Source organism: Cupressus sempervirens, chromosome 8, assembly GCF_028749045.1.
Source record: "Cupressus sempervirens isolate cs-2001-9-10 chromosome 8, ASM2874904v1, whole genome shotgun sequence".
Lineage (NCBI taxonomy): Eukaryota > Viridiplantae > Streptophyta > Pinopsida > Cupressales > Cupressaceae > Cupressus > Cupressus sempervirens.
The window spans coordinates 543,221,794-543,235,404 of record NC_143125.1 but is presented as its reverse complement, the minus strand read 5'-3'; the positions used below and the strand labels follow the sequence as shown (position 1 = coordinate 543,235,404).

General features: G+C 33.8%; 1 protein-coding gene across 4 annotated transcripts in view; it reads right to left on the bottom strand.

Moving 5' to 3' along the window:
• The window catches only part of LOC149543589 (myosin-binding protein 7-like), a 68,390-nt gene extending 56,700 nt beyond the window's left edge, over positions 1-11,690 (bottom strand). For 2 of the 4 annotated variants that reach the window (XM_089798377.1, XM_089798380.1), the window contains exon 1: positions 11,002-11,605. In XM_089798377.1, coding sequence (XP_089654503.1) covers positions 11,002-11,457 — 456 coding nt within the window. In that variant the 5' untranslated portion in view covers positions 11,458-11,605. Of the gene's footprint in view, positions 1-11,001 lie in introns of all 4 variants that reach the window. The other 2 variants (XM_089798378.1, XM_089798379.1) reach the window with 2 other exon arrangements.
• Positions 11,691-13,611: the final 1,921 nt, after the last annotated feature.

Sequence of the window (13,611 nt, the reverse complement as noted above, 5' to 3'; positions counted from 1 at the left end):
ACACCACCATACAATGTATCCACCAATATATTGAGTACTCTAAATATGAGCTAGCTAAACTATGAGTTCCTACATTTATAGTACTCCTTGAACATTTGAGTTCATTGTGTGGCCTTCGCAAATTGTTATTAAGTTTTTAATTTTCACCATAGTCTACTATGAAAACTCCCACCATACAATCTATTATGTGGCCTTCATAAGTTATTATTAGGTTTTTAATTTTCACCATACATTCTACTAAAGAAACTACTACCATACGTCACATAATATTTGGTGTACAACCAAAGCCAAGGCAACACCACCATACAACTAGTGAAGGACTTCCAAGGCATCGTCCCCAACCGTCTTCGGGACATACAGGCACCCCCAAAAACAAATCAGAAGTCCCCAAGTTTTTGGTACATTTCCTGTGAATTTTCAAAAAAGGAGGAATGGAGTGGGGATGTCCCCCAACCATCCCAAAGTCTCAAAAATATTTCCACTATAGGAACAAGGGTTTTAGGCTAGGGACGCATTCCCAGATAATGTTGTTGTACAACCAAAGCCAAGGAAGACCACCATACACAACTTGTCCACCAATATATTGACTGCTCTAAATACAATCTAGCTAACATATGAGTTCCTACATCTATAGCACTCCTTGAACATCCCTAACATCACACTCTTACAATGTGGTCAAGAAAACCAAACATGTACTATGACATTGGTGTCCCTATTTTTGTAGTACATCCTACAAAGAAACTGGCCCTTTTATTATCACATCTACAACTATATAGTCCTCTAACTGTTTTGATACTAGTGTGAGATTTTAGCCTTCTTGCTTCCATAGAACCTTGTGGTACACTGGGGAACAAGTTATTAATGCCTTGTTCCTAGATTCTAATTTAGGCAAGGTTGGGTTAAAAGTCTAATGGGAATTTAATATAAGAAGTCTCTCTGTGCTTTAATAAAATTACTTATCAGTCACTTCTGCATGGTCTTTGAAAGTTTGACTATATGGATAACCTTTAATGGATGAGCTGAATCAACCAACCCTCCTATTATTCCTTAGCATATGACATCTTAGAAAAAGAAATGTTTAACATAAAAATATGGGTAAGTTGGAGTAGAATGAGCAATCCTAAAACTCGACATGACACTTGAGGTCTATACGACACTACTATATCCAACACTAGCACTTCTCCACCCTACTTCACTCCATGTGCCCTCAACACACCTAGCACACAGCTTATAATGCATATTATTTAATCTTTTAAAAAAATTGTAGTCTACCAATGATAGCACTTAGAAATGCTTTTAGGCGAAACCTTGAAGGTTTGTTGAAACCTAGGCACTTTACAGTTTTGCCTATTTCCACTAGAAATGCTTACAAAAATTCCCTCAAGATTATTTTTTAGTTTCATACAATGGTCATCCATCTCCTTAATCTGTCCAGATTAAAAGAGATACTTAAATAGAATGATAAGTATTGACTACTTAAGTACAAAAACTATTGTGTTTCATTGAAGTAGTACTTAAATTTGTACTTGTGACAAAATTCCTCGCTTGCAAAACCTCATTCACTATAAAAAATCTCTCTAGTGTGAATTTGATGAAGTTATTTTCTTTACATCATCCTTGGAGTTTCAGCTGTAGATTAACAATTATTAGAAAAGTAAGTATTCTTGGAGAGGCCAGAAAATCTGTCCATCAAAAGAATGAATAAGGCAGTTTCCTCAATTGTACTGCATTGTGCATACTTTGTAACGGTGCATATATGGCTAATAATGGAGCAAAAATCACAGTGACTCTAATCAAATTATTTTGCCTACGTAAGATTATAAGAAAATTTGAGAAGAATATAAAAGGAAATCACCCAATTCATACCATCAAACCAATGCGTACCTTTTGCTGCTATGTGGAAAATATTCCTGCTACTGCATTGCAAATCTCTGGCTTGCATTTCTACTAATTAAAATTCTGCTAAAAATGCCTATAACGAGCCAAGAAAAAGGAGGATTTGTATGCAAGCTTTGAGTATGGAAATTTATATAGGTGAACCACAAAGCCAACTAAGTGGGACTTTTTTGCAAAAAAATGGAAAATTGTTGACCGCGAGAATATTTTTACTTGGATTTCAACCAAGAAAAAATTGCCATCTACCACAAGTTGTGACTAATTGCAAACTAATCATGATTTATTCCCAATTAATGCTTCTTTGGTTGGCACCATTATATACAAGAAAAGTTATGTCTTCCAACAACTATTAGCACACAATCAGTACAACAATCTCTAATGGTGAAAGCTTATGGACTTTAAGGTGGAGATCAATGATGAATCCAAGGGAGGTAGAGTCATACCCTTCATTAAAACAAGATTCAGTATATAACCATCATTATCACCACTTTATATGACAACAGACATATCAATAAATCGTACGGCTAAACTTTATAATATTAGAGCCTTATAAATGTTATTTAGTACCACTAACTATGGCCCCATAAGTAAAACAATATCCTCTCATGCAAAAATATGTCAAAATGAAGACCATCATAGTAGACTACACGATAATCCTTTTGTCACAATTTATATCGTAGTATCTCCTAATAATGCAAAAAAGAATAGAGTTGCTTTTTTATTCCTTTGGGGCCCTTTTGGTTGCCAAAATTAGTGACGCCAAAATTGTCCAAATCCAAAATTTGAACAATTCTGGAATTTGAAATCCAGATTGTGGTTTTCAGAATATGGTTTGGGACCATTTGGTTCACCAAGAATCTATAATGAGGAGACATTTCCTGCATTTGGTTGCACATTTCTGAAATTGGTTCAATTAGTTTCTAATGACTTGACAAACATAACTGCTAAGTTGTTCCACCTAGAATTAGACCAAGTAAAAAATCAGGGAAAAATGTTCCACACTGTTAACCCAAAGTAATAAGATTGGAGGACGAAATTTCATGATAATTGTTGCAATGCAAGGTACGAGAATGAGACTATCTCATAATACCCATTTGTAGCAACTGAATGAAGAGAGTATGGAAATCTAAGCTTGCAGGTGTTACATCCCAATTTTTGCTTAATTTGAAATTTCTCATATAGGCATTGAGTTTCATATGAAATTAGTTGACAGTTAAAATTAGCTATCATCATGTGAAATGATTAAATGGTTAATCATTATGATTTCATGTGAAGATGACATGTTAGTTGATCATTATGATGTTATCGAGAAGTATTGAAAAGTTGGTTATTCTTTTATGAGAAGTGAAATAGTAGTTAGCTGTTATGATGGTTTATGATCAATAACTTGTGATACTAAATTATGATTATTTGAGGAATATAAAATTATAGTGGGGAATTTCTTCTTGCAAGAGCATGTCGAAAGGGGGAAGCATTGCGAAGAAGGGAATTGGGCAAGGGACACCACTTCACCTATGAGTCGACAGGCATGGGTTCTAACCACCAAGGCTAAGGGGTAAACGGCTAGGCAAGCAAGAGTATACTAAGGACTACCATGAGCTGCCCAATCAAAATAAATATACATTATTAAAGAAGATCACCATACATTCAATTAAAATATGTTACCTTTTGAATTTGATGATCTCAGAGCTTCGTGTGATTTTGTCATGCCTTAGGACAATAATATCTTATTATCCACGTATGCTTGCACATATACACACACACACACATATATATGTATATATGCGTGAATTAGATGTATGTATATGTCCACTTAACATAAGAAATATATGTTAAATACATTGTTAAAATACTACACATATATAAATATATATATGCGTGTACATACATACACAAGAATAAGTAGGTGGTGTATGATGTTATTATACTAAGGTAAATATCATGGGTTAATGTTATTCCTTGGCAATAGTTTATCTTTCATCTTGAGCAACTATATTTCTCTAATGTTTTCCATCGGCCTTATATAATTTTGTTTGGGTGGCCACATTAATATTTATTTTATTTGCAACATTGAACCGATGGCCTTGTATCTTGTAACTCTTGCCACCTTTGCATCTTGCTCATAACTGAGCACAATTTTGTTTGGGTGGCCACATTAATATTTATTTTATTTGCAACATTGAAACGATGGCCTTGTTGTATCTTGTAACTCTTGCCAACTTTGCATCTCGCTCATAATTAAGCATGCAGCTAAGAATGCTATAACTGAGCATGCAGCCAAGAAGGCTATAACTGAGCATGTAGCCGCGAAGGCTAAATCTTTTGAGCATAAACAATATTCTCATCTCTAGCAAAAGCATACCACCGTGAATAGAGTTACTACCTTCTCTCACTCTCATTTTTCTTCACAAATATCCCTGCGATCTTTATACACCCTTCTATAGGCGTTGCTTCAAACATAATTCCATATTGCAATACATAACCAAAGCAGCAGTAGCCGATCATTGCTTCTACAACCTTCAAAGTTGGGCATTCTAAGCATCGTACAAGAGTTGTTCATACTGTGCAAGCACAACCATCAATCAGGTCATGTTATCATCTCTCTCTTGCTTGTATATATATGTTCAAATGAATCGTGAGGCTTAGCAGAAGCTATTGGAAATATCATGTAATGCTAATTGTATCAAACATGAAATGCATATATGTTCACTCTTTATGCACACACTGTAGGAATCTATCTGAACTGTGGCATCTCTCATCTAAGAAAATCTCTTTCAGAATCATAATTAACGGAAGTGCGACTTATACAGGGGTATTTGAAATATACTCCCTAAGATAAGAAAAATGCACCTTGTGAGTCAAGATTGATATATGTTTTTATATTCAAAACCATTGTATAATGACAGAGCTAGAATGGCAGATGTAATGGCTGCAAATATAAGCGCTTAGATATTTAAAAACTATCTTTACATTGCCAACACCAGAATAGCAAATGTATTGGTTGGGCATATGGATGCTTAAACATTCAAATATCTTTTGTAATGCCAACGCCAGAATGGAAAATGTATTGGTTGTGCATATAAATGCTTTAACATTCAGGATTCCTTTATAATGTTTGGCCAGTTTAGCATATACATTGGTTGTGATTACAATTGTTCATGCATCCACCTGATGAATCATCCAGGAAGACCAGCATGGTCAAGATGATTGAACTATGGTTACTCCTGCATGATAAAAAGAAAAGAACCATAAATAACTCAAGCAAGTAATATGATTTGTTTAAAAAACCAATGTCAGCTCGTGATAGTCCTTAGTGTAGTCTTATTATCAAGTCGAGTGGTGGGTGATCGGATACATAGTGCCCTCACAAATCCTTGGCCAAGGTAGGTTAGTGGCATGCTTGTTGCTATGATCACTAGAGGTCAGAGTGCTAATGGTTGGCACATAGGTCTATGGAAGGTATACGAAGCCTAGTCGGTTGTTTAGTCAACACAACACCAAGATGCTTTGTGGCTGGATAGCGGTGCCCCAGGCCTAATTCTCAACAGAGATTGTGTGGGGATACTTAAGGGTCCGCGGTTGAGAGGTTGGGCCCATGGTAATGCTTCTCCCCTCCTCCGATAGCCAAGGCTTGCACAACTCAAGTTCAAAGTCTTTATGCAATCACTTGAAATTTGGGTACTTTATATTTGTGTTTTGCATTTTCAATTAAGTATTTAGATAGATATGGTTAGTTTCTCCTTACATTGGATTAAAGTACTTATTTCAGTTATTTCTTACTTGTTTATGTAAAAATAGAAAGGAAACAATAATCATGCATAGGTTGTTCTAACTATCTTTCGTGTTTCTTTGAAAAGAAATGTTCTTTTTGGATATTTCCTATTTATTTAATTAGTATGAAATTTAGCTTGTTACAGCAGGTTGTTCTGGTTACTTAAGTTTCCATCACTATGTCCATACTTTCTCATTCAATGTTTCCTAGTTTAGTGAACACCATAAACAACAAGAGGTAACTTCTTACCACTCAAACCAAATTGTGCTTTCCCCGATCATGCTATATGTGTATCTATTCTTTTGGCCATTTTTGTGACTTATGGCTTACCCCTTCAAAAAAATTAACGTTTTATGAAGGAACCGCTCTTGATTTACAGTTGTCATTAATGGTAGGAACTTATGAATTACCTCAACTGTCATGGAACTTTTTTCTATCACATACTAGTCAAACATAACAGTTGAGGCTTTTAAAGGTATATGTTTTGCGAATTGGAAAATAATGTCTGTTCTACTTACAGTTCTTATAACTATTGGACTGTGTGATCGGACAAATGGCATCTCCAATGGGATCGAAAAGACCCCTCCAATGGAATTGGATAATATATTTTCATTCAAAATGTTTGTTAGCAGAAGTCGTGAGAATTGATGAGGCAACAACTCAGAGTGAACAACCTTGAGGTGAAGGTTTCAAGTTTAATGAGCTAGCTATATTATAAAATATTTTTTCTATGATCACTTGTATTATAAATTTCAATTTATATCTACAAAATCATGTCCTATTGCGAGTATAGTTCTACACAAGCCCAACCAATTGATAATAAAATAAATATTGTTCACAATCTTTATGTACTATCCAATCAAATTGAGGATTGATAAAATTTGTGTGGCATTTCAAATGTATACATTCCAGAATGAAAGTTGTTACATGCTTAGCAAAGGAAAATATAAAACACATAGTGTCGACAAGAAAATTGGCAGCAAGTAGTGTAGAAAGTGGCAATTTCAACTGGGCGGACTTGAAAAAACTTACATTTGATTTTTTCTCTAATGCTCATTTTCATGGAATTGGAATTAGAATGGGAATTTGTCCAATTCCACCTATTTAGATGGAAGGTTGAATTCCAATTTTGGGGGGTAAATGGGGATACCATATCCAAACGAATCCAAATTCCAATTCCAATTTGGCGCATTCAAACTATGCATTATAAATTTTCCTGATGCCAATTCCTGTCCAATTCCGGCAACCAAAAGGGCCCTGTTTCCTAGAATTGGCATTTTCATATACCGGAATTGTCATATTCTAAGTTTGTTTTGAAAAAGACAAAATGGAAATTGGAATTTCTGAATTCTATCTTCACCTCAAATCCAAAATATAAATCTTCCATCTAAATACCTAGAATTGGAAAATGAATTCCAATTCCACTGTTTGTGAATTGGAATAAACACCATTTTATAGTTTTCCAAGTCCGTGATTCTTCTAGGGCATTACGATTTGGGCATTTCTCCACCATTATCGTAAGAAGAGAGAGCATTTCTCTAAGTGTGCATGGATTCAATATGCTTTTCTCTTTGATGTTGAATAGGAATTTTAGCAAGAACAATAAAAATTTCATTATCAAACGATAAGGTGGTATTCTAAATAGTTCCCATATAAAGCCAATCCAACACCCTCCTACACCACACCAATTCCTTTGCTATTTCCATTGCACTTCTATATTTGGCTTCTATAGAGGAGATAGCAACAATTGATTCCTCACTACTCCATGCGATAACACCAATACCATATTTAAAGACATAGCTAGAAGTTTATTCCCTATCACATGATGTTTTTAGTTTATTCCCTATCACATGATGTTTTTCATATATGTAACTTTGAGTCAATCTTTATTAACCTAAATTTCAAGAGTATAATTCAAAAAAATCCATCTCTCATGCACATGAATTGCCCATTTTGCACTTGTTGCACCTAGGTTATGCTCATAAGGGTGACTTGTTGAGAAGTCTCAATGGACTTCCCAACGAGTTGCCCATACCAATATTGCTCCAACTCAAGCATGCTTAGCAATGGAGTTTCCCTTTAAACCAGGCACGCTTAAATTGCTACTCGATTTGCAAAACCATCAACAGTGTTCTGCCTACTTTTTATTATAGAACTCCCTAAATCATTTACATTTAGGACATGTTTTTTAACTTTATCAAATATTGTGACTATTTGTCAAGATATAACTAAGTAATTTTATGTTAATCTTTATCAGCCCATATTTCATGAGTTATATTTCACAAGAACACATCGCTTGAGATGCTCACGGGGTGAAGCATTAGCACTTCCCAAAGGTGACCCATCCTAATACTACCTTGACTCAAACACACTTAACCAAAGAGTTTTCCCCAAGATCAAACCCACTTTGATTGCAGCTACATCTGCAAGACCTTCAGCAAGTGTTGTGCCTTATTTACACTTACTTAGTGTTTTTTAGAGTATTAAAATTTAAAATATCTGATGCTTTACCAAGAATCGATTGTGAAATTTTGAGTCAATCTTTATCAACATCAAGCCCACTTAGCTTGCTACCCAATTCGCAAAACCTTCAGTACATATTGTGCCTTATTAACCATTTTTTAAAGAGGCCCCTATATTATCATGGCGTGCAGCCCACTAGTGGGTCATACATTGTAGCAGCTAGCATCATGGATTCCATCCACTTTGTGTTGCTCTATACTTATAATTTGTAGATTGACATTTATATTCTGTAGTCTGTAATTCTAACTGAGGATTGAGCTTCACAGTCAAACTACGCAGTGCACGCTGTGATAACTTGATCAGTTGCCATCTTCAAAAATAAAAATTTAAGGAAATTTTTTTCTCATCCTTTTGGATTTTTTTGTAATTATTGATTTTTCCAATTTTATCTTCTGATTTGTCAGGTTATCCCTGAGAAAGAGTTTTGCTTGTACGGTTCATTCTGCTATCATTCTCTTTTTCCTTATTGAGACTTTTACACTAGGCCAAACAAAAATGCAGTATAAAACTGTATAGATCAACGTCCATATTTGATCCAGATCCTACTCTCTCTTTCCTTATCAACGTGTTCTCATCTTTCGCCAAACAAAACTAAAAAATAAAACTGTACAGCTTAATGACCATAACTTGATCTAGATTCTATTACATGGCATATGAAGCAACAAAAAAATGGAATGCTAATAATTAATACCATTCTGGAATCCTCTTTGTCTGTGATCCAGATTAGCTTTTCTGTGGCAAGTGGGCCACCCCTTTGTCTGTGTTATGATAAATTCTCGTACAGAGTTTCTCATTCATGTAACTTTTTGAACTAGTACCAGAATGCTATTCGACTAGAATTCTGAAATTCATCACCCAATCATAGAAAGTAAAGGTAAACAAAGTCAATATCAGAACCCTGCAGTCAAAAAATAATGCATCCTACGCATCGGTGTGTATTAGACCTTTGGAGTCTTGGACTACTAACATTGTTTAATTGAATTCAGTGTTAACGGTGTACCTTCCAGGTTTGGAAAATGACGGTATTATGGTACAAAATCCATTCTCATTATGTTCTGTAAAGTAGTGTCAATGTGCTAGTAAACAGAAAATGACTAAGTCAACATACATACATACATTCAAGGACAGCAAACTCCATAAATACCAGTTGCATAAATAAACATAATAAAGAATTAGGTCCACTCCACTAATTGTGTTGGTCAAACTTATTAGGCTGGGGTCTCACGGGCACCCGCTTCCTTAAAAATAGAGCATCTGCGGCTGAGATTTTTTAGGAATATTCAAAGGGAAATGGTTCCATGAATTTTATATTGAATCCTCATTAAAAATCTCAGCTCCTAAAATAAAGGAATCTGGATGTCTCATAAATTATAAAAATAAAGTGATTATTTCATTTTAGTGGGAAGTTGACGAGCTTTTTGACAAATGACAAAATCCTTCCCTAAGCTGGTGGGGCTATTTCCAGCCCCACCCCATTTTCACCCCTTGAATTGAAAGGGCTAAAAAGTCAGGCCTCCTATTTTATAGGAAAAGATTCCAAATAAACCTTCAGCCCCCTTATAGAGTTATCATGGGGTCACCCGCTCCACAAAAATAGAGCCCAAGCCCCTCCCATGGGACCCCTGCCTTAGCATCATGCCTCTCGCTGACATTAACAATGCTTACTGATCTCTGTGTTAAGTGGGGATCTCTTAGACCTTTTGATAATGTGCATTCTGTCACGGTTACTATCATGCTCTTTTGTCATTTACGGCCAAATGCGTTGCTCAATGACACATACTACTGTTAACTACATAACATAGACATATGAGGGCTACACAGCTAGCACTGATAGTAGCACTCAAATATGTTATACAAAGAGATGCTCCACGCCAGCACGCTGCGGTTGAAAACTTGAATGTTTTGAATGCACTACTGCTTGCTCAAACTCTCAATAATTCTTGACCTAGATTTACTGAAATCGCATATCCACCAAACATTCAAATAGAATTGAGATGAAAACAAAGGAAATGGAATCCCAAATGGTATGTACGCCTCATTTGTAGCGCCAACCGCCTCTCAAAAAAGAGTACAAGGTAGTCCCATATCACTGTCACCTTACGTAAACCCAAAAACTATGGCATAGTGTCATGGACTATAAAACCCCCTTTCCTTTCCTTTTTTTCTTTCCTTTTTTTCTAGGTAACTCATTTATCAAAACACAATCTAGCAGTATTATTTCTTTATTAAATTTGAGGGCATCACTTTTGTGATGAGATGATTGAGGGTACAGAGTTTCCATAGATTGTTTTATTTTCTATAGCAATGTCATAAGGTACAAGATTAAATTATTAAAGCCATATCACAAATTCTGTCGTCTAGGTCTGGAAAACAAGTGACAAAACCTACTCTCGTTAGCAAAAATGGACCAGACCAGGTATAAACTTATAAAGAATACGTCTGGAACACAAGAACGTCAATATCACTACTTCTTGGTAAATCCCAGAGAAAAAGACAAATACTCATTAAATGCAATAGAACCCACAATTATAGATCATCTTATTTTATTTACAGAAACCAGTAAATTTATTCAGGTTTCATAAACAAAGTTACAATCTCACAACGACTCGATGCCTCAACAACCTGTAATATTTTTAACAAGATGATAATGCCTGACGTGTTGAAGCCATGGGTCAATCCAGAAAAAACTGACAAAAGGCTTAACGGAAGGAAATTGACAGAAGACTTTGAACATGGATTAATGCAAATTTCATCAAAAGCATTCTAAACAAAAATCCCATCCTCTGCTAATTACTTTTTGGAGGGTTTACCTTGGGCAGAGGCATATGGTCTTCAACTTGAGTACAAGGAAAAGTAAAAGCAATCTGTCGTTGAGAAGCATATCTTTCCATCTCAAGCTTGAGCACAAGCTCCTTGAGAAAACTGATCTTCTGTAGGTCATAGAGTTGTCTCTGCTCTGCAGTTCTGCGGAACAGGCGGCTATCCATCTCAAGAGAGGCCTTCTCCTTCTGAAGACGAGAAATCATGGCCATGGCCTGCTCTGCTGCAATGGCTGAAGCATTTCTCTCTTTCTCAAGCTCCTCTTCAAGGTGCCTGTGACAAGGGCAGCGCCTTTGTAATTTGCCCGTTATCAATGTTATCAGAGCTTGTAGAAGGAAGATGAGGGAAAGCACGACTTGAAGAACTGGAGTGAATATTGTTGTTGTTTTACTTACGCACTCCATCTGATACGTATCCAACAGTGTTTTGGCAGCCAGAAATCCCATTTCCTATCGTGCTCATTCCCAAAACCAGCATTCTTGCTGCCAACTTTGGATCTGCATTTAATGCGAATTTATCCAAAGCTAACGGTCCGATGGAGCGGAGTTTGTCCTTTTCCTTATTATTATTACATGTGCTGCCATCGCAATTAATTTAAGATACCTTGTCTTGAAGACTTGTGACTGTGTAGGGGAAGGGACATTTCTGAAAAACGTATTTCAATTTCTGTTCCTACTCCATCAATCTAACAGACCAATATTAAAATCATAACAAAGAAATATACAAATTTTCAATAAAAAACAATATCTTAGATATGATTTATTAAACAAGGGGCTTCTTGCCTTTATGAATTGATTAAAGTAAATTTTGGTTAAAATATAATGTATTTAGTTTAATAAATATAACAAATAAATAGTAATGAAAAATATAATATTATAGTGCTAAACTAAATTAAATTAGAGAGTATAGTTAGTATATTATTAAATTATATAATTGCAATGATATATATTAATTAAAGCAGTAAAAAAATATATAAATAAACATTATAGTTTCATGCTAAATTAAAATTAGATGACATCCTAAAGAACATTTATCATATCAAAGATATTTATCAACTAATTATATATAAAATATAGATAAAATTACCTTAGAGTTTTTCATAGATGTTTTTATTGAGTTCATGTTCTGTGATTACAGTTTGGTAAGACATGAAAGACAAAACTCTAGAGATCAAAGGATTAAACTATCAGAACACAAAAGACCCAAATTCAAATGCGCTCAAACTCAACACTGATATATCAGATAACCTGCAAATAAACCCCTCTGTTTAAGTGGAAATTGTGACACTGATGCCAACAAATAGATTTCATCAAGGTATTAAGGACAACAGACTCATTCAATAACATTAAATGGTATTAATGATACAATTAAATGCAGTGATGTGAAGGCAAAAAAATTAATTTTCATGATAGCAATTGTTTTTTTTAACTGTATTCTTAAGTTTAATAATATGAATTTGATACTTTTACCTATATTTTCACTAATGGAGTGATATTTTAAATTTCTAAAGTTAAATTTTTCAAAAAAATGTCCAACCATTTGAAAATATGAGATTAGTGAATTTTTTTATATGACTGGATAAGTCTAATAACATGATTAAAATTTTGAATTATCAATAAATTGATAAATATTTGTAGATTTTTTTAAAAAGTAATATTTATTATTATTTTTTATTTAATTATATCGCATATGAATAATATAAATAATAATGTATGAACTAAATTTCTACCACTTAAATTCATATGAGTTCTCATTAATTATCTTAAATAATAAATGTGTTTAAAATAAGAAATATATTTAACTATCTATTTGATTAAAATATCTATATTTGAATAACACTTTACAAATTACAAAAATAAACATCAATTAAAATCGATTGTCCTTTTTTTTTAAGTTTATCCAATTGTCACAAATGTGGAAAAGATAAAATTGAAATTAATGCATTCATTAATAGAGTTAATAGAGGTGTTAGAAAAATGATTTTTTTTTTAAAGTTTATCCACTTGTCATAAATGTGGAAAAGATAAAGTTGCAATTAATGCATGCATTAATAGAGGTGTAAAAAATAGTTGTATTTTTGTTGAAGTAAATTGAATTTTTTCATTGCCTTTTTCATCATAAGCCAATACAATTTTTTTTAAATTATATTTTTCAATTCCAAAAAAGCATGCAAATTAATAAAATTTTTGCAAACATTAGTATATCAATGAAAATTTTAGATTATATAACTAATATGGAACCACATGATTCCATTAGTTTCTTGCCAAAGGCAAGAACTAATAATAATGTGTGAGGAAACGTCTATAAAATACCAACAATGTATCATTTATTAAAATTATTAAATTTAAATATGATTCACTAAATAATGTATGTGGGGAAACTTATATAAAGCACCAATAATGTATCATTTGTTGAAATTATATAACTTAAATATGATTCGCTAAATAATGTGTGGGCAAGGTCTATGAAGCACTTACAATATACATATGTTGAAATTATTAAATAGCAATTGTATACTTTTGGATGAGTGCAAACATATAAGTTGAGGTATATTTAATGATAATTTATAGTACTTTATAATAATAATAATATTTAAAAAT